This window comes from Haematobia irritans, chromosome 2, assembly GCF_050003625.1.
Source record: "Haematobia irritans isolate KBUSLIRL chromosome 2, ASM5000362v1, whole genome shotgun sequence".
In the NCBI taxonomy this organism is placed as follows: Eukaryota; Metazoa; Arthropoda; class Insecta; order Diptera; family Muscidae; genus Haematobia; species Haematobia irritans.
In genome coordinates this window covers 81,679,256-81,702,152 of record NC_134398.1, presented here as the reverse complement: position 1 = coordinate 81,702,152, position 22,897 = coordinate 81,679,256, and the positions used below count along the sequence as shown (strand labels likewise).

General features: G+C 34.0%; 1 protein-coding gene across 3 annotated transcripts in view; it reads left to right on the top strand.

Moving 5' to 3' along the window:
- Positions 1-7,266: 7,266 nt before the first annotated feature.
- LOC142225614 (uncharacterized) overlaps positions 7,267-22,897 on the top strand; it is a 47,767-nt gene continuing 32,136 nt past the window's right edge. For all 3 annotated transcript variants that reach the window (XM_075295421.1, XM_075295420.1, XM_075295419.1), the window contains exons 1-2: positions 7,267-7,661; positions 15,372-15,426. In XM_075295421.1, coding sequence (XP_075151536.1) covers positions 7,368-7,661; positions 15,372-15,426 — 349 coding nt within the window. In that variant the 5' untranslated portion in view covers positions 7,267-7,367. The remainder of the gene's footprint in view (positions 7,662-15,371; positions 15,427-22,897) is intronic.

The window sequence follows — 22,897 nt, the reverse complement described above, 5'->3', positions numbered from 1 at the left end:
TTTAAATTTTGCTCTATTGTTTTAAAGGGACGTCACTTTCCCCGATACAATATCGACACCCCTAACCTTCCCTGAAAATTCTTGAAACTTTCCTTCAATTGTGGGGCAAGGAAGGTTGCCTCTTCGTTCATAACCTTCCCCCACTGCTTTTGTAAATTTCATGAAAACTTAAATTTTTTTGTAGTTTTGGAGGAGGACCTCCTCCCCAACCAAATGTCGAAAAGCGTATCTTTTGTAAACGTCCCAGAAAATGTCGAGCAAAAATAAGCCTAAAGGGACGGCCTCTCTTCCGTCCAAATATCACAAAATCAGGTATCAACTATTACGGTTGACGGAGGTTACGATCTGTCCCAGTCCTCTGTAAATTTCAAGTAACTCGGTAAAGTTTAATTGTTTCTCTGTATGTACTTAAGAGAAGCGGATGTCTCCCTATGCCCTTTTATTTTTACTAAAAAATCAGGAACCTGATATAAATTTCATAACCCATTTTGTCCGTAAAATTTCAGTCGGGGGAGTTTAGTTTTGTTTGAACTTTCAAAAAAAATTCGGGCAAAGGGGTGGTCCCCCTCCCCGACCAAATATCGACAAATAATGTAGCTGATTTTTGTCTAAATGCCAACCCCAACATTCAATGAAAATTTCAAGCAAATCGCATATTTTGTTCTAAGTTTCAAAAAGTAGGGCAAGGGGGAGGTCCCCCTCCCCATCCACATATGAAATCATCGGGTACTCCATATTAATTCCATAACCTCACCACATGTTCTCTGTAAATCTCAGATAATTTAGAGAATTTTAGTTTTTTCACTGTACTTTAAAAAAAGTCGAACAAAGGAGAGGCCCCCCTCCGCCACCAAATATCGAAATAAAAAGTAGCGGATCTTTGTCTAGATGCCAACCCCAATCTTCAACGAAAATTTCAACCAAATCGGTCAACTTTGGTCCAATTTTCAAAAAGTCCGACAAAGGGGAGGTCCCCCTCCGCGACCAGGTGTCAAAAAATGAGGTACCCTATTTTCACCACATGAACGCCCCCTACGATCTCTGAAAGTTTCAAGTAAATCGGTTCAGCCGTTTCGGAGCCAACTCGGTACATACAAACACACAAACAAACAAATAAACAAACATAAATTGAATTTTATATATATAGATTATCTTCCTTATAATAATAACCATGTTAGCATGTTCCTTCTAATATGTAGATGCGCCTAGATTTCCAATAAATTAGCAGCCTGGAAGCTAAATTAGTTTTTCTGAAAGTAAACAGAATAATTCGAATTTAATTTTGTTCAATTAACCTCCATTTTCATGAAGCTCCGTTAGTGTTCCGTTAGCTAACGAACTTTTAAACCGTGCTATGGATATATCTGTCATCTTGCCTATACATTCCATATTGCAGTTAGGAGCTTAACTGCTGAAAAATTTTCAGTTATAATTAGCAGGAGAGAAGATATTTCCATTTTATTTTCTGTTAACTGACAGTTAAACCTTAACGGAGCTTTATGAAAATGATCGTAAAAGTTAATTTTGTTAAACATTAACTGCATAGAATATCAAGTTCAATTCTTAGTTCCAGGTTGCAGATTTATAATCTTCTTTTGCAGTTGTAGTCTTTTAGCATAAAAAGGTGTAAGGAGCTCGATAATTTAATTTTAGTAACAATTCCTTTCCAAAAATTCCACACATTAAAATCGTCTATTAAAATTTGAACCAATCAAAGACCAAAATAATGGGAAAGCAATGTAATAGTTGGTATTATATTGATGATACTTTGCAAATTCTGGAAATAGAAAAAAATATGAATGGAAAATACATATTTTTATTATTTTCGGATATTTTTTCATATTTTTAAATCCAAAAGAAAGAACTTTTTTAGCATTACATAATTCAGCTCATTGGTTTATATGCCAGATATACTGCTATCTACTTGGGTTCAAACTGAAAAAGGCAGGTAAAACAAAAATGCAATTTAATGCCAACGCTACTTCGCAACTCCAAGGTGAATCTTCCAACAAACCCATACCGCTCTTGGTTTTAAGAAAACTACGAGTGAAAAAAATTTATAATTTTAAAAGATACCCACTTTTTTATTGCAAACATATTATTATATATTTGATAAAATGATGGAGTTGATGGGATTTCACGAAATAAAATTGGTCACTAAAAGAAATGAATAAAAAATATATTATTTTAGTCCGTTTAATGTAAACAGGCTTCAATGGAAAACGGTATTCACATTTCACAATTTCTTACCTTCAATAAACGTAGATTGTTTTCCATTTTTACAATACCACAAACACAGGTAATTTCAAATGCGTTGTGTCATATATTTTTTTTTTCAAACCTTTACCACGTGGCCGTTTGTTGTTGCACACCTTATTTATTTCAACCCTTTGCTATGATTTGTTGTTGCGTTCAAAATATTTATGCACAGATTTTGAATGCAGCAGACAGAATGTCGCCAATCATGTTTTTCAATTTACGCGAAAAACAAAAACCCAACCGTTCGTTACGAGTTACTTCCACAGACTGATCTCTCCATCATACATTGTTGAATAAATACCCATTCTCTTGTTCTCTTATCGCTCTTTCCATTGCTCAAAATTATTCAGTTTCAATCACAAAGGTGATTGGATCAATCACATGTGTAATTGGAAACGGAAAAAATTTCAATCGCGTTTGTAATTGAAAATTATTTCCGAAATGATTAACAAATTGATTGAATCAATTAATATTTTAATTGGAAACGTAACAAATGTCAATCATTTTTTAATTGGTTTTTATTCGGATTTGATTAAATAATTAATTGAATCAATTAACATATTAATTGAATCCGTTTCCAAATTCAATTAAGTGTTTAATTGAAAAAATTTTGGTGATAATTTTTTGTGTGTACAATAAGTTTATAATTACGTTAAAGTTACCAAAAAAAATTAATAAGGATAAAAAAAATGGGTTTTATGAACAAAATAGATAGATTCAACTTCTTTAAAATGTGACTATTACAACCAGAAAAAAAGAAGTTGAGAAGAAAAAAAAAACTGGTGTACGTTGGCATAATAACGGAACAGTCACAAGCAGGAACAAAAAATGTAAGCCGGTGACAGGAACAATTGAAGTGATCAGATTACAGGAAATCGGTGAGACGACAATCAGGAAACAGTAAGTAGAAGAGATACGTGGAACGGTAGAGGCAGGAACAATTTGCTGACAGATGAGATAGGTTAGCAGGAACAACTTGGAAGGCAGGAACAGGAGAGAAGTTTACTGGAACAATTCTCGAAACAGCCAATTTTCAAGGTACAGAGAAAAAAGACTTAGGTAAAATTATAACGAAGTTCCATGGCAAAGCTTAAAGTGGTGTTCGATGCTGGGCGACGTGTATCAAAACCCGTTTAACTGTATGTATCGGATCAGATAAATCAAATACGTTGCTAAATTCATTATAATGTTTACAGAGCCGGTAAAAGGAACTGTGTTCCTCGTAATTATTTCTACAGACGGGTAGTTCCAATGGAAAATATTGTCGCGTAACACGTGAAGGAACATTAATGTCAAGTTTACTAATCAATTGTTGTGAGTTAATTTCACCTTCCAAGAGTCTACTAATAAAAACCACATCAAACACTAAACGTCTTCGCTCCAGAGTCGGTAAATCTATCTATCCACAGTGGTCGATTCCTTATTTTGTTTCTCAGACACAGAGGAGATTACCTTACTTGTTTCTACAAATGTTTCGGATATTCCCGTATATTTGTTTTTTCGCTTGTTTGACCAACTTGTTTGCTTCACGTTCAGCTCTTATTTGTTCTCGAGTCTTTTAGTATCCTTTGGAGTATTCGATTCTTTTGATGTGGAATTTTATTTCTGTTGTTGTTACTTCTCCAGGATTCATAGTTCTTGATTTTTGACGTCGTTTATGTTTCTTATTGGATGACTTCACAATTCAAGGCTTGAAAGAAAACAGAATGACATAATGTGCAATCAAGTTTTTACATTAGCTTCGCTTTATTACCTTCATGGTGGAAATCCTTAGAGAAGCATAATATGGGAATAAAGCAATCACTGTTTCAAGATTTTCTGCAACCGAAGGTTTAAAATCAGGATGTCTTCATTCAAAGAGCACTACTATTATTTATCTGCAAAGAGAAAAACAAATAATTAGCATTTTTAGAAAAATAATTATTAAATATGTTTACAACTTACTTGATTCTCAAACTGCAAAATCCGAATCATCACTTCTTTAAGATGTGTTCGAGAACACATTAATTGTAATGGCTCCTTCGCTATGATGCACTGAATACGCGGATCCAAATATAAGGCTGCAAGGAGTATTGGACATCAATGGAAACTTGGGGTAAATTGAGATGACTAGTCATGTTCCTAAAATAATTTGTAACTTATCTATCAATTGTATCAATGTAACTTATTTATCAATTGTATCAAAGTAATCCCTTACAACCAGTTACAGTGAATGAGCAGCACATTGTACACCGACAAAAAGTAAACTGTTTTATAGGAAGAATAAACTAACTCGTACGAAAATTGAACTAAATTTGGCTACACATTTTGAGATTTCTCCAAAGCATTGTTAAAATCAGGAAAATTTAATGCCCTTTTGTACTTTTTAACTACAGTTCACGAAATTACACCCTCTAATAGAAGAAAATATTAACTACAAGTAAAGAAGAAAATCATTGGCGCCAAATCATGACCATTTTAACCATACAGTAGTTCATTCTTACTATTTTTGGGAATCGTACGAAAAATTTCATTTGCTTTAGTTCATATTGAACTTATGTGTACGGCCATCGAACTTTATACTCACGTTTAGTTCATAAAATAATGAGACATACTTAAAAAAACCAAAATTTCATTGGTCTATGGAAAATTTCGCAAAAAGTAATAAAATTTAACTACTAACAATTAATTTTTTTACAATAAAAATAAGTTTTACAATAAAAATAAGCGTTAGTTTAACTATGGAAATTTGTTTCTGTGTATTGAGAACACGGAGATTTTTTTAAAAAGGTCCCTTGAGACAGTGTTATCAGACTCGCTTTCATCATCCTCGTCGAATAATTTTACCATTTTAATCAAATTCCGACCATTATCCGTAGTAATGGTGTAAATTTGATTATTTTCGATGCAAAAACCCTCCAAAACATGTTCAACTTTAGCTTTTAGATACTCAGCTATTAATTTACATTACATTAAGGGCAGCTTTCACTTGCAATGTATTTACCTGTGTGACGCTCCATCAGTTCAATGCAGCCTAGCATTTTTATAATAATTTTCGATTTACTATAAAACTGTATGTTTATTCCCATTACGCTGCGTTGAAGTCTAGTGGTCATGTCGATTTTCAAAGACAGCAACTTGGTTTCTTAGTTTTTCTTTTAAATAGCTTCTTTCCTTTTCATATGATTCATTAACTATATTTCTGGAGGTAACTACTGGGATAACAAGTCCACCAAAAAGTTGATTAGTAAATTCCTTGATAGCAGCTGAATCAAAAAAGGCAAACGGTGCTTTTTCTGTTATGACTAAATCAACGCACGCATTTTTCATTTCTTCAGGAGTCATTGATACCGAATATCTAACTTCTTTTAAAGGTACTTCACATTTCTTCTTCTCATTATTTAGTTTCATGTTGTTTTCCCGTTTATGCTTGTTGATCAAATGCCGCTTTAAATTGCTAATATGGTCACCTTTAAAAACGTTTTTACATAGCCGATATACATTTGCATTTTCGTAAAAACCACGAGAAGTATTATCATAATTCCGACCCATATTCAAGATTATAGCTTATGCAGTGTGACAGACAAACCAAACAATGTGATTAAACCATCAAAGAAATACTTAGTGACAATAAATTTGGTGAACGTACACTGAAAAAAATATTGTCGTGAGGCCAAAGATTTCATGTCCTTAAAATGCAAATGCAAATTTTCCTTAGCTTAGAAGACGCATTTCACAAATATAAAGTTTTTTTCCTTGTCCAAAAGTCGATAAACTTTTCAATAAATTCGTATAGTCCTTATAATTAAGCGATTTGAGTTAAAAGTGGGTATCATAAAGAAAAAAATTTAGGGCTAAGATCAACTTGACTTTAATAATTCATAAAAATTCTTTAAAATTAATGAAATTGTCTTTAAATTTGCATCTTGACTACAAAGCAAAAAATCGTTCAAAAATAGTACATGATTTTCAACACTTTATTTTAAAGACGTTTTTTACTTGAAACATAGTATAATTTCTACTGGAAGTCGAGTCTTAATTTAGAAAATAAAGTTGTCGTTAACTCGTTTTTAAAGGACTCTGATAGCACATGAAGAAAAAAGCTGAAAAAACGAAAAATTAAAATTTGCTTCCTAGAAGCAAGTACACAAAACCCGAATTTAAAAGAGAATTGTGTCTTAAAAGTATCCTTACTTGTATTCTCCGCTTCTTTGGCTCGGAATCAATGCCAAAATTGTTAAAGTAAAGAAAAAATCTTTGGAACCGGGCATGCTTTTTTTCAGTGTAGCAAGGCTTACTTCCAAAAATGAGTTTTATTTTCCGAAGAAAAAATAAAACTTAGAGTTTTATTTTCTGAAGAAAAAAATAAAACTCCAACAAAGAGTATAATTTTCTGAAGGAAAAGTAAAACTCATAAAAAGAGTTTTATTTATGATGGATAAATAAAACTCTATTTTTAACAGTTTCATTCGAGTTTTTATTTTTTTACTCACAAAATAACGATTAAAAAATAACTTTTTTGATAGCACGTATAACCGTTACGGTCCCTGCAAGAAATCTTTTTTGTCTAAGATCGTATTTCAACTTCCTTCATGCGAATAACTAGTTCTCCTTTAGAAGATTCGCGTATCTTGTACAAATGCTGGCGAATGGAGAATAAACATATGGTATGAACAATGTCAGATGAATGTTGATACAAATGATATACACGTTGGCAGAATTCCTGAAGAAAGTCCATACAGTTTTTCTGAACTTCATTCAAGCGAACGAAATAGTCTTATTATTCAAAATTTTCGATTCGAACACAAATACTGGTGAAAAGAATCGAATTCGGATGTCATATGCACGTTTATCGTAAACAAAATATTACTCGTGGCGAAATGTTTGCAGGGCCATTTTATTGCCATTTATTTAAAGTATATTAGAAAAAGTAACAAACCCTCGATAAGCACTATCAGCGTTTGAAGATGTATATGCGGTAGCTTGCTAGAAAAAGTACATCTCTTACCTTTATTAGTTTATGAATGAGCCAGCCACGCATACGAACGATCACAATAACTCGCGCATTTTTCAACGAAATTCGAAAGGCAGTGGATTGATATAAAGAAATAGTTATTATTCGAATAACAATGCCTGTATGTCGAGTATGTCTCGCTGTTCCGGGTGAAAATGATGACTTCTTCCAAATGGATGATATGCTAAAGGACATATTCAACTTTTGTACCCATCTATGTGTACAGCTTAACGATGGACTGCCACAACGTTTGTGCGCTTTTTGTTTGAAAAATTTACACACGTCTTATCTCTTTGTACAAAAAGCCATTGAAAGTGATAGAAAATTGCAAGATCATAAACCTGATAATGCGGCAGTTTCCATTAAAGATCCTTTGGAAAATATTTCGGATGTGGATGATGACATTGAGGTACATATGCATTCCATGAAAATTATGTGGGATGTAATAAGAAATATGTATTATTTATTGTAATTTTTTTATCTTAAATACGTTGTTGAAAACACTGAAAAAAATTCTTTCATAGATAAAAAAGAAAAACGATAAGAAAGAAGAAAAAAAAAACATTAATGTATCACCCAATTTATGGTGTTTTCTTTTCTTATAAAATACGTACTTTTTATGCATTTTTCGCGTAATATGACCGTTTTAGGTTCTTTTCTAAAAAACAAACAAAACAGGCAGCGATTTCTCTCAGAAGCAGAATTACATATGCTGTTTGCTCCTCTGAATTCTTTTCTGCCCGCTAAATGATATATTTTTAAAGTTGCTGGAAACATTTAAAAAATGCGCATTCTTTACAGAAAAATCGAAGACAAAGCCCTTTTTCAGAAAAGAAAACACCATAAAACTACTTTTTTTAGAGGAATCATAAACACCTCTTGTAAGTGTGTGTGTGTGTGAGTGAAATAACGTCTTGATTTAAAATCTAAAAGCTGTAGTTTTTACCCCAATTATTTATATGATTATGAGAAGTAAAATTTGGAAATTTTACATTCAGTTTCAAGATCTGAAATCGGTCTATATCGGAGGGCCGGTTTATAAGAGGCCTATATCAAAAACTGTACCGATACTCAATATATTCGGCACGCCTCCTTATGGTCCTAGAATACCTCTAGATTTCCAATTTCAGTCAAATTAGTTAACAACTACGGATTCTAGTAGCCCAAGAAGTTAAATCGGGAGATTGGTCTATATGGGGGCTATATCAAAATATGGACCGGTACTAACCATTTTCGGCACACCTCTTTATGGTTCTAGAATACCTCTAGATTTCCAATTTCAGACAAATTGGATAAAAACTACGTATTCTGCAAGCCCAAGAAGTAAATTTGGTAGATCGGTCTATATGGAGACTTTATCAAAACATGGACCAATACTCGCAATTTTCGGCACACCTCTTTATGGTCCTATAATACCTCTAGATTTTCAATTTCAAGCAAATTGGATAAAAACTGCGGTCCTAGAAGCCCAAGAATAAAATCGGGAGATCGGTCTATAGTGGGGCTATATCAAAACATGGACCGATATAGCCCATCTTCGAACTTGGCCTGCGTGCAGACAAAAGACGATATCTCCATTATTGAAGACTGTAGCGTGATTACAACAGACGGACATTTATTTGCTTATTTAATTACACAAAATATAACTTTTCATTTCAATTAAATGTAATTGAATATTCCAAGTGGGCCAGAAGGCACCCTATAGGTCAGTAAGGACCACAGAGAGTCAGAAAGGACTCCCAAGCTAGTTATTCGAGATGGGTCAGAGGGACCCCGTTGAGTCAGTAAGGGCTCCGCGGTACTCAATAAGGTTCAACATATATAAGCAGATGGGTCAGAAGGGACCCCATTGAACCAGACAAAGTTTAAAAAGTGCCACCATGGGCGGTAAGGGCGCGGAAAACAGGATAATAGAAATAGCAATTGGATGAGCAGGACCAAAAATTTTTTATAATACAGCTATAAATTTAGAAGGCAACACACCTTGGATCAGAAACTCTGTTGTTAAAATTAAGAATAATTTCCTTGATGGCAGGAATCGGATCGGTTAAAGAAATCAATGAATAGACCGAATTAAAGTTTTTACACAAATTAAATAATTCATAGTTATATCTGCAAAATTCAGTCTTTAAGAATACAAAGTTCCTAGTTATACGATTTGGAACATTGCTTGCTTATATCGTTTTACAATTTCTCCCTGATCAAGAATATATATATACTTTAACATATATAGTCTGAAGTCGATATTTCGATGTGTTACAAACGGAATGACAAACTTATTATACCCTCATCACCATTCTATGGTGGTGGGTATAAAAATGATACAGATAATGCCGAAATGGTAAACAAAAAATATACCCACACATACATAAAATGCGGCTCTCAAGGCAAAACGCAGGCTCTTTTTTTCAAATGTCTATTCTCTTTGTTTCGAATGTCTATTCTCTTTACTTTTGTCTATTTTGTTAACTTTTAAAAATTCTGGCAACATTACAGCATAGACCAACCATAGACAAATTAGAAGAAGACGCAGTCTTGTCATTGCAAAACTGAAGCACCAGAGGACTCTGCCAACAAAATATCATGAAGTTTGCGTCGACGTGTCTCTCAAATGTACTGCCGTTTGCGTCGGAAAATATCATAACATTTTTGTTTTCCATAAATTTCTGAATTAAACCCCATAAAAGCAATACCAAAACGATTATAGAAAATTAAAATAAAACGTATGTGTATGTTTACGCGAATATTTATTATGGTTTTATGTGAATATTGCTGTTTTAATTTATTCCTGGCAGAGCTGCCTTGGAAAAAAATTGACAAATAAAACAATTTTTTTCTCATAGCCCTCTACACCATGACATTTGTTTTCTCTTTATAAGAGCACAAGGCTTAATCTTGTTATTCTCAATTATCTTTGGACCAACCAAAGATAATTGAGTATAACTCAGTTTTGCTATGACAAGACTGCATCTTCTTCTCAATTATCTTTGGACCAACGAAGATATAGACATCTCAAGTGAATTCACAGCGTTGTTCTTTGTCTGCACACCGTAGATGGCTCTTTTTCGTCCGCAATTGAGTGATTTTTTTCTTAATTTGTCTTTATTTTTGTTTTCTTTCCTTTGTTTTCTTGGTGAAACGCCAAATATTGAAAAACATATAAAATTAAATACATCTGCACCTTTTTTGTAATGCAAATTGACTGATTTGTACGATTATTCTCGTTTTCCAAAAAGAAATTGAGTCACTTGACTCTGCAATTGAGTGGAATGACTGGTCACTGCAAATAAACAAAACCATGGTGAATTATCAAAGTATCTCTATATTTAAAGCATTTGAATGGTTCTCAAATACCGCAAACATGTTCTATCATTTAAATGATAGAATTTGAGACCATTAAATGGTCGGGAAAATCATGTACCTGACCATTCAATTTTTTTACTTTTTTGCAGGGAAAAGAGTATTTTTACAGGTTAAGTATAGACATGTCTAGAATCATTACATGGCCATAAAGAACATTGACATTTTTTTCGTGACCATTTGATTTTTTAACTTTTTTGCAGCGAAAAGAATTTTATATTATAACAAGTATATACGGCCGTAAGTTCGGCCAGGCCGAAGCTTATGTATCCTCCACCTTGGATTGCGTAGAAACTTCTACTGAAGACTGTCATCCACAATCGATTTACTTGGGTTGCGGTAACTTTTGCCGATGACAAGGTATCTTAAAACTTCCTAATACCGTAATATATACCACGTAGTCCATACGTGGTATATATTAAACTTAAAATGGCCGATTAAATACGTATATAATTAAGTTTGACAAAATTTTGTATAGAAATAAAATTTTGACCAAATTAAATTTTGACAACATTTTCTATAGAAGTAATATTTGAACAAAATTTTCTATAGAAATACGATTTTAACAAAATTTTCTATAGAAATAAAATTTTAACAACATTTTCTATAGAAATAATTTTTTTACTAAATTTTCAAAAGATTTAAAATTTTGACAACATTCTCTATAGAATTAAAATTTTGAAAACATTTTCTACAGAAATAAAATTTTGCCAAAATTTTCTATAGAAATAAAATTTGACAAAATTTTCTATAGGAATAAAATTTCGACAAATTTTGCTAGATTATTTTTGCTCGAGTGGCAAACATGATTATGAACCGATATGGACCAATTTTTGTGTGATTGGGGATCGGCTATATATAAATATAGACCGATATGGACCAATTTTGGCATGGTTATTAGCGGCCATATATTAACACCACGTTGCAAATTTCAACCGGATCGGATGAATTTTGCTCGTCCAAGTGGCTCCGGAGTTCAAATCTGGGGATCAGTTTATATAGGGGCTATGTATAATTATGGACTGATTTGGACCAATTTTTGAATGGTTCTTAGAGACTATATACTAATATCATGTACCAAATTTCAGCCGGATCGGATGAAATTTGCTTCTCCGCAAACCAAATCTGGGAATCGGTTTATATGGGGGCTATATATAATTATGGACCGATATGGACCAATTTTTGCATGATTGTTAGAGACCATATACTAACACCACGTACCAAATTTCAACCGGATCGGATGAATTTTGCTCCTCTAAGAGGCTCCGGAGTTCAAATCTGGGGATCGGTTTATATGGGAGCTATATATAATTATGGACCGATATGGACCAATTTTTGCATGGTTGTTAGAGACCATATATTAACACCATGTACCAAATTTCAGCCGGATCGGATGAAATTTGCTTCTCTTAGAGCAATCGCAAGCCAAATTTGGGGGTCCGTTTATATGGGGGCTATACGTAAAAGTGGACCGATATGGCCCATTTGCAATACCATTCGACCTACATCAATAACAACTACTTGTGCCAAGTTTCAAGTCGATAGCTTGTTTCGTTCGGAAGTTAGCGTGATTTCAACAGATGGACGGACGGACGGACGGACATGCTCAGATCGACTCAGAATTTCATCACGACCCAGAATATATATACTTTATGGGGTCTTAGAGCAATATTTCGATGTGTTACAAACGGAATGACAAAGTTAATATACCCTCACCCTATGGTGGAGGGTATAAAAACATTGAGCAAAATGAAAATCGTGTGAAAATCGTGCGCGTCAGTCGTGTGTTGATTGTTTCTTGGAATGGACGGAGAATACAAATTTACTGTGTTTTGTGTTAATTTATTTATTCAGAAGTGGCACGTGGTTTTATGTGAACACAAAAAAGGAAAATGTAATTGAAAAATGTACCTGTTTTTTCCTGCTATATGGATCATTTATTTTTATTTGCAGTTACATGATGGGCACGATCTAAATATGGAATAATTACTTATTGTTGAAATTGAAATAAAATAGAGTGTGTAAAAATATATGATGTTTGCTTAAACGGCATTATAAATACAAATAAACAATGAATTAGTTTATAAATAAATAAAAACAAACAAATAAAGTTAATTTTGTGTTTTCTTTTCTCAAGTGGCGTCCTTTTTTCGACGATGAAAAAAGTTTTTTCATAAAGATCAAAACATTTTAGGTTGTGACCATGTTCTTTTAAGTAGAAGAAACACATTTCTAATGAATACCATAAAATTTAAATCGTGACCATAGTCTTTTCATTCAAACAAAATTCTTCAAAAAAAGTCTTTAAAAAATCAATATAATAACATTTTAGATGAACTTCTTAGAACCATGTTCACTGAGCCAACATGGTTGCAGGTTAAAATGTTACATGGTCGCCGCAAAAATAGCTCCTATCATATTATTTTGCTCTTCGAATATGATTGTGACAATCATGTTTCTTCTCTGCGTGTACACAGAACAAATGTTCGTGTACATTTTTCAGGTCTGTGACGGTGTAAAGTGTAGTCCAGAACACCTTTTAATTGTGACACCAGACAAACGATTATTTTTATGAAACATTGATGTCCAAACACAATATATTTTAACATATTAACATATGTGTCTCAAACATTTTACGCTAATTTACGAACATTATAGTTTTGTACTTAAAAATATTGTGTTTAAAAAAATTCTGCCCGAAACACATTTTGTTGACATCGGATCATATTGTTACGTTTTTATATTGAGGTGTATTTAATACCCGATAATTAAAACACAGTTCTTTTCAAATAACGACAATCTACAATTTATTTAACTGATTGGTTTTACTTATTTGCTCTACGACGTGTATGTTACTGTATAAACTTTAGCTTACGACTGACTTCACAGCTCCCTCCGCCAGGGGCTTATATACCGTTATTTGACGATTTCGAAAATTCTGGATAGTCTGGCCTACAACCATCTAGAACTATCTAGATACAATTTATCTAACAGCACATATTCAACTGGTTATCTTCATTGCCTACAGCCATCGGGAATGTTCTACTAGTGTCCGGAAGATGTCGCACATAAATTGCTGATTATGTTCATAGTCTTGCCTACAATTATCTAATCATTTTGTCGTTTCTGTTCATAGTCTTGCCTACAATTATCTAGAACAATCACTTTGTCGTTTCTGCCTATCTCGTAATTTAGCTGACAGAGGGTTGTGCTCATATTACTACAACAATAACAAAACAAAATGGTTTACTACAATTATCTTGAAACTAAGAACACAAAAGATGTTTAGGAAAGTACTAGAAATTAAAGAAATGATTTTGAATGTGATGACGTAATTTGACCGTTACAATTTGAAATTTTAAATTAACGGAAACTAATTTGAATAAACTTAAATCTAGAAATATAAAATTCGTAACAATATGAAAAATATATTTTTCTATATGTGTAGGATTCTTCATAAACCTTTAAATAGCTCCCAACAAATTGGAATGTGTTGAGATGGTATCAAAAAGTTTGGTCTACATAGCAGCATCCATTTAATGCTTATATAGAGCATGTAATTGTCGCGAAACCCATGTATTTTGTCTTTGTAAAAGTAATTTTCGAGCGGAGAAAAATATACGTTAACAATAAGCATTTAAATGTTTCTCAAACGCCGCAAACATGTTCTATTATTTAAATGATAGAATTTGAGACTATTACATGGTCGGGAAAATCATGTACCTGACCATTCAATTTTTTTACTTTTTTGCAGAGAAAAAAAAGTATTATTATAGGTTACGTATATAGATGTCTAGAACCATTACATGACCATAAAGACCATGTACATTGTTCTCGTCACCATTTAATTATTTTGCAGCGAAAAGAATTTTATAAAATTGATTGTTTCTTGGAATGGACGGAGAATTCAGAAGTGGCACGTGGTTTTATGTGAACACAAAAAAGGGAAGTGTAATTGAAAAAAAGAAAATTTACCTGTTTTTTGTTCTGCATTTTGATATATGGTATAATTTATTTTTATTTGCAGTTACATGATGTCTGTGTTTGTACATTTGATGGGCACGAAGTAAATATGGAGTGATTACTTATTGAAATTGAACCAAAATAGAGTGTGTAAAATATGTGATGTTTGCTTGCACGACATTATAAATACAAATAAACAATGAATTAGATTATAAATAAATAAAAACAAATAAATAATGTTAATTTTGTGTTTTCTTTTCTCAAGTGGCGTCCTTTTTCGACGACGAAAAAAGTTTTTTCATAAAGATCAAAACATTTTAGGTTGTGACCATGTTCTTTTAGCTGGAAGAAAAACATTTTTGGCGAATACCATAACATTTTAGATCGTGACCATTGTCTTTTAATGGAAACAAAATTCTTTTTATCAATATAATAACATTTTAGATGAGGACAATTTTATTTTTCTTAGAACCATGTTCACTGACCCAACATGGTTGCAGGTGAAAATGTTACATGGTCGCCGCAAAAATATCATATTATTTTTCTCTTCGAATATGATTGTGACAACCATCTTTCTTCTCTGAGTGTTTAAGCAGCTGATGCCAATGTTCCACATATTTGTACATGGTCTAGATAAATGAGTTTTTTTATAGTTCGACTTACCTAACCAACTAACAAGAAAGTAATCATTATGTTCTTGATATAAAGAAATGTTTTTTTCAGTGTAGTTTTCATACATAAACTCAGATTTAACAAGATTTTCAACATGAAATATATTGTTTCCAATCTCTTACAGGAAAGATTCCTTGACAACGTTAAATGTATCGATGGTAATATTGCTGAATATCCAGGTATGGCGCTATGAAAAAATCCCTAAAAATAAAAACGAAATCTGTTCCCAATTTGGTCTACAGAGAACAATAACAACGATTTTTGGGGACTTATTTCATATTTTGGGGATTTCTTTCAGTTTTAATTTGTGATTTTTTTATTATGAGATAACTTCACAATTAATCAGGCGATTATTAATTAGGAACTTTTTAACGAATATAGAAAATGAAAGCAAACTTGATTTAAAAAATTGGCATACAATGGCCTAAAAAGCCGAGTGCGAAATAAAAAAAAAGTATTAAACAAAAATGTCGAACAACAAAACATAGATAAAATATCAAATCTTTTGATAATTCACGAATCTTTTAAATACAAATGCATTCATAAATAAACTTATTTTATGTTTCAAAAAATGTATTACGTAGAATGTGGAGGAATATTTATTAAAACTTGCATCCCATAATCCGCTGAAGCTAGCATTTTTTAATATAATAAAAAAAAACACAATTATGGTATGATTGTGATGAGAAAAAAATTGTTCGTACGAAAGCAAAATGATTTTAATTGAGCATAATAAAATAAAAAAATAGAAACACTTTGTGTTTGTTCGCTCAAATTTATGCCTGAATACAAAATTTTAGCCGCAAAATTTTCATTTAGCTATTTTTTAACTTTGAGAATGCTTTGTCTAGCGTCTCCACACAGGTGCTGGAAAAGTTTCCCGACCGAAGAGGCTGGTTGGTATCAAGGACGATTTAAGCTAGTCGCATTTGAGGACCAGAGGTCTATTGAATGTTTTAAAGCTGCCTTGATACTAATTGGTGAAGTTTGGGAAGGAGCTGCTCTAGAGTTAGTCGAGAAGAAAGACATACCGGCTAGACCTAGAGCACATGCGTGGATACCTGCAAACCCTCCTGACACTGAATCTATTGTAAATAGACTGAAACAATGCAACCCAGATTTCAAACAGCTGATTGGAAGGTTGGCCGTTTGGGTGAAGTGGTTGGACCAAGACGGCATCCAATGTTTATATTGAACACTCAGTCTTTGCAACATCTAGCAAAGTCCCAGGGTCGTGTATGTTATGGCTTCCATTATATCCAAATAAAGTTATATAAAAAAGATCAGCTAAAGGATTCAGAAATGGACAAGCCTCTGTCTAAATCAGAAATAAGCAGATCTTCTTGCGAAGTCGAGGGTGATACCAAAGATGAAGACATGGATAGACACCGTATGGGAGAGGAGGTTTCTACTGCCTCAAAACTCACCAAAGTTGAACCTATGGTTATTGCAAGAGTCATCCAGATCTCTGAAGAGGACATTCTTGATGAGTCGAATGGAACGGCTGATGTGACGGTTGTTGAAAATCTCGATGTTCCTACGGATCCTCCATATAAATCTTCACCATTCTAAGGCTGCTGTGCTGCCTTAAATGTTCTCCTGATGAAAGGGGACATAGATATAGTTCTTACCCGACAAACACAAGGATGAGCATTTTTCATAGGTAACGCCATATCAATTTGATAGTGAATCCCATCTTCAACATTAATTCAAATGGCCTTGCAAATTGCTTGCTTTCAACAAATGGGTTTGAAGCATTAAAATGAAATTTAGTTTGAAAAGTTGTTGCTAATATGTTGAGAAATTGTTGCTGACGTGTTGAATTCTACTGTTGATGGCAATGTCTGTTTTTTGTTGAAAACGCGATATTCTCAACAATTTCTCAAATTGAATTCTAATCTTATTCTTTGAAAAAATGTTTGAAAGCGTATTGAATATAAGCATTTCTCCAAAGCTTGTGTTTATTGGATATTCAAGAACCATATGTTTATAGAAACAAAATATGTGAATTAAGTACTCCGGGGTTCAAACTATTGCAGTATACTGGTAATGATGTAAATCGAGCTTGTATAATTGCTAAAAACGAGCTTAACTTGTTTCTGCTTCCTTCAATGTGCACTGTCGTTGCCAGTTTAGAAATAGCCAAATGCAAATATTGGTTATCTTCGGTCTACATGGAACATGATAGGGAGATGCCTCCATGTGCCGTTAACACCTTAGTTGAGGAGGCATTGAAACAAAAACAAAACTCATTATGGGATGCGATGCAAATACACGTCACCTTGGCTTCGCAAGAACTGAATGAAATGATATCTGAGTGGCAGGTTTTAAGTGAACATAGCTTCTCACATCATCGCTACATCATTTTCAAATTTGATGTTTATACCACCAAGACCATGATTGGAATAGCAGAGGCCAATATGAGCACTGTACAAGATATCGAACACGCAGTGGAGCGGATTACTAAGGCCTTCAACATCTCATTGAAAGCTGCATGCCCTAGAAGGAAGTCAAGGAGGAAAAATCGACTACGGAGTTAAGTAATATAAGGAAATCCTGCAGGAAGTTCTTTAACAAAGCAAAGTCCACCAGAGCTCCTCAGGATTGGGAAGCTTACAAGAAGAATCTGAGAGGATACAAGCGAGAACTGAGAAAGGCTCAGCATAACTCTTGGAATTATTACTGCAGCAGTATTGAGAATACGTCCGAGGCTTCCAGACTACGGAAGGTACTAGGCTCAGCGTTCATTTCCTATGGGAATCTAGAATAAAATGGGCGTTAAATAGCTTTGGACCATTCAAATCTCCGGAACCTGATGGAATTACTCCGGCGGAGTTACAAGCAGTGACTGACAGAATTATCCCCTGGTTGTCGGCGATATATACAGGATGTATCAACTTGGTATATATTCCAGAAAAGTGGAGGGAAACAAAAGTCATTTTCATACCTAAAGCGGGAAAAGCCTCTCACTCGAGTGCAAAGGATTTCCGACCTATCAGCTTATCATCATTCCTACCTAAGACTCTGGAGGGAATGATAGATATTTATCTTAGAACTAGCGTTGATTCAAGTTTGCTCTCGAAACGACAGCATACATACTCGAAGGGCATGTCTACTGAGACCGCATTACATGAACTATCTGTCAATGAATACACAATCGTGGCGTTTCTAGACATCGAAGGGGCGTTCAATAATGTCCATCCGAGCTCGATATTAAATGGACTGACAACGCTGAATGTTGATCCAGGTATACTTAGGCTGTTAGACGAACTGCTAATGAGGAGATGTATTTCAGCCACACTAGGACAAGTAAACATACGGAGGTATGTGAACAGAGGCACTCCACAAGGAGGTATTCTATCATCTCTTCTTTCGAATGTTGCTATAAACAACCTTCTGGTTCTCCTAGAAAAAGAAAGGATAAAAGTGGTGGCATACGCAGATGATGTGGGCTAGCAGTCAGGCGAAATTCCCTTCCACAATCAGAGATATTATACAGAGAGCCCTCCGGATGACTGAGAAATGGGCGAAAGAGAATGGTCATGGAGTAAATCCTGCAAAGACAGAACTAGTCATGTACTGCAAAGATTGCAAAACTCCCACGGTTAAGCCCATATCCATAGGGGGTATTGAAATGCCCTTTGGTGAGTGTGCAAAATATATTGGCGTTATTTTGGATAGGAAGCTGAACTTTAAGCTTAATATTGAAGAAAGGGCGAGAAAAGCCACGGTAGCTTTGTACTCGTGCAAAAAGGCAATAGGAAAAAATTGGGGACTAAAGCCAAAAATTGTGCATTGGCTATACACGGCAGTGGTAAGACCTATAATGCTATATGGTGTTGTAGTCTGGTGGCCGGCACTTCAGCAGCCGACAAGTTTAGACAAAGTTCAGCGTATGGCGTGCTTGTGTATCTCAGGCGCATTCAGTAAGACAGGAACAGATTCCCTTAATGTCATGTTGCATCTATTGCCTTTAGACATTTTGGCCAAACAGTCAGCGGAACAACGGCTGTGCGGTTGCGCGAGCTATCGCTGTGGTCGGAAAAAAGTTACGGCCACAGTTCGGTCTTCAAAATAATGCCCGATGTTCCTAATCTAGTGGATTACACTTTGGCGAGAACACTTTTCGACAAAAAGTTTGAAACTCAAATTCCCAACAGGGAGGCGTGGTGTACACAGGCCCCCGGGGAATAAACGATATATAGATTTCTACACTGATGGCTCCAAATTGGATGGACAAGTGGGTTTCGGAGTAAATTCTAAAGATCTGGAACTTCGAATAGCGAAAAGATTACCTAATCACTGTAGTGTTTTTCAGGCTGAAATATTAGCAGTAAGTGAGGTGGCGAATTGGCTGAGAAGTAATGTTCCCAAAAATGTATACTCAGACAGTCAACATGTAATAAAATCCTTGGACTCTGTGTTCCTCAACTCGAAAACGGCCATCGACTGCCACAAATCTCTCAAAGAGATAGCTGAGCAGCACAATATTTACCTAATATGGGTGCCTGACCATATGAACATTCCGGGGAACTGCGAAGCGGATGAGTTAGCAAGGCTAGGGACTACCTTACATATTCCACGGGAACTAGAATCTGTTGGTATGCCCCTGGCTACCTGCAAGCTCATACTGCGTGAGAAGGCTGTTATGATGGCTAATGTTCGATGGGAGAATTGCAAGGGTTGTAACGATACCAAGCAAATATGGCCCCATTTCAACTTAAACCGCACACTAGATATGCTAGTGTTCTCGAGACGTCATATATCACTCCTGATATCTGCTTTAACGGGTCGCGGCCTGATAGGCGATTTTGCAAAAACTATTGGCGCGAAGTATAATGACTATTGTATGAGCTGTAATGATGCGGAGGAAAAGGAATCAATTAAACACCACCTTGTGTGAGTGTCCTAACCTAGCATTTTTCAATTATAAATTTAGCATTATCCGATCCACAAAATTTCAAATATGTTAGTACTTGTTGGATTAATAAGGTCCTTCATTTTTATGTATTCAATCAAGCCAGAAGCAAAAATAGCGATATCCGTCTGTATATCTGCCCATGTATTTTTGTGTTGAAAGTATAGGCCGTAATCAAGTCCAATCGTCCTCGGATTTGGCAAAATTTTTTCTTAAATCTGCCCAACACTTGGGGTATTTATTAATCGACTTTTCATTCAATTTTTCAAACCTTCTTCAAAAAGTTAGCAAAATTTTTCCAGATTTAGATCACCCGATTCTTCATTAAATGGCGATATTCTTATTTATTCTCACATTTTGATGAACGAAGGCTTTCAATCCTTTCAACCTAATAGGTTCAGGTTTAACAAACATTTATTCTCGCGGAACATATTTAGCGTTTGGGGTGGCTCAACAATACATGTCATGAAATCCTTTAATTCTAATGCAATATATTTCTAAGGCAAAATTGAACATAAAAATTTTAAAAATTCGCCTTTTATAGTGATAATTTCGCCATTAAACAAACTTTTTAAATTTAGCATTATTGTTTGGCAATTTAAGATTTAATTCAGCATTCTTTAGCATTATTTCAATGCTGAGTTAGCAGCAACATTTTTTGAGATCTGGTCACACTGATGTTTATATTCAACTTGCGACAAATTATTTTGAATTTTATTAAGAACACATTCTTGTTATGGAGAAGATGTATTATATTGTTTGAGTTAAAAAGTGCTTTCAAATATGTTCACATAAAATAAGCATCATATTGTTACGGCACTATCAAAAAATATGCGTGCTTCATACAAAATATTTTTGAAGTATGATAGAGGAGCAATTTGTTGATGGTGTATATTGCACGCAAAGATAAAACGTTTCGAAAACGTGTATCGAACCCCTGTTCCTTTGTTAGAGGTATTTGAAACCTCTTCGATCATATCAAACTTTTATCATTAAAAAAATTTTGTTACAAAATTTTAAATTTTTCAATAAAAATATTTTTTGTTCCAAAATCCATTCCATTTCTTTTATATCAAGCACTGTTCTTTTTTGACTTTAAGTCTTTAATAATAGCTCATTCACATTAGGCACGAAATCGACTAAAAGTAGATTTGAAATCCGTGTTTTATAAGGCAAATGACAGTTGAAATCTACTTAAAGTGGATTTTGGAAGTGTAATGTGTATGAGGTATAAGACACATTTTGAAGTATTATATTAAAAATTTAATATAGTAGTATGAAATGCCGAACATCGAATTCTTGCGAACAGTTCTGGAATTCCGTTTCGAAATTGTAGTTATAAGGAAGTGGCCAACTAAAGGTTATGTTTCTGTTAAATAAAGTTTCTTTAGACTCGTGGACGCCCAAAAATATACTCTATAAATCCTTGGGTCCCCCATGGAACAGTCAAGAACTTTCTAGGCTGAAGAAAAGAAAGAATAAATTATTTAAGAGATACAAGAAATCCCGTTCACCAATTGATTTCTCTCTATACGTAAGCATGAAATCTAAGTATAACATTGAGAATATAAACCGTTACCGAGAATATCTGAACACCACGAAGGAGAGACTAAAGAATAATTTATAAATTTGTAAACTAGAAGCGAAGATCTTACACTTTTCCGAACTATCTTAAGAGCGGGACAATGGTGGCTGACAACGTAACTGATATCACCAATATGTTTGCGAACTTTTTTGCCTCAACTTATTCTTGTCGAAATTACGACACTGATTCGAATTATCCATTCGAAATTATAGAGTCATCTTCAATAAATATTACATACCTGTCAACTGATAATGTTTTTAGAAACTCTAAAAGATTCTTATAAACCAATTTTTTAGAATTAGTTTTTGTCCATCCTTAATTAAATGGATAAACTCTTACTTAACTGGTCGAGGGCAAAAAGTGAAATTTGGAGATACTGTCTCGATGCAAATTAATGTTACCTCGGGGATTCCTCAAGGTAGCCACCTAGGTCCTGTTCCCTTTAGTTTATTTGTAAATGATTTACCGTCAATTATAAATCATTCTCACATATTAATGTATGCGGATGATGTCAAAATTTTTTATACATTCGACGATTCTTATGACCAGAAATTGTTACACTTGGACTTGGATAATTTTAGTAAATGGTATGATGTAAATCTCATGCAACTACGACATAAATGCAAACATATGTCGTTTTATAGATGCAGTCGTTTATATACGAGCTATTATATCAATGGGGTCGAACTTATGTGTGTCGACCAATTTCTTGACCTAGGAATACTTTTAGATCCAAGGTTAAAATTTAAGCAACATATTTCGATGATGGTTAACAAAGCGAGTAGTTGACTTGGATTTATGAAAAGATAGTCTAAAGAATTTTCTGATCAGTTTATTACACAAAATTTATACATTTCTCTCGTACGGAGTACGCTGGAATAGGGTCGACAGTATTTATTCGAACAAAATAGAATCTGTTCAGAAACAGTTCCTTCTTTTTTGTCTTCGAAATAACGGCTGGAATTTTCATAATCTCCCCTCTTATAAGGATCGGCTTGGTATTATTAAATTGCCTACATTGAGCAGCCGAAGAAAAATGTTAAGTATAAACTTTGTTATGGATATTATAACATACATGGTAAACTTATTTCGGATTTCATTCTAAATAGAATACCTCTGAATGTTCCAACGAGACCGACAAGAAACT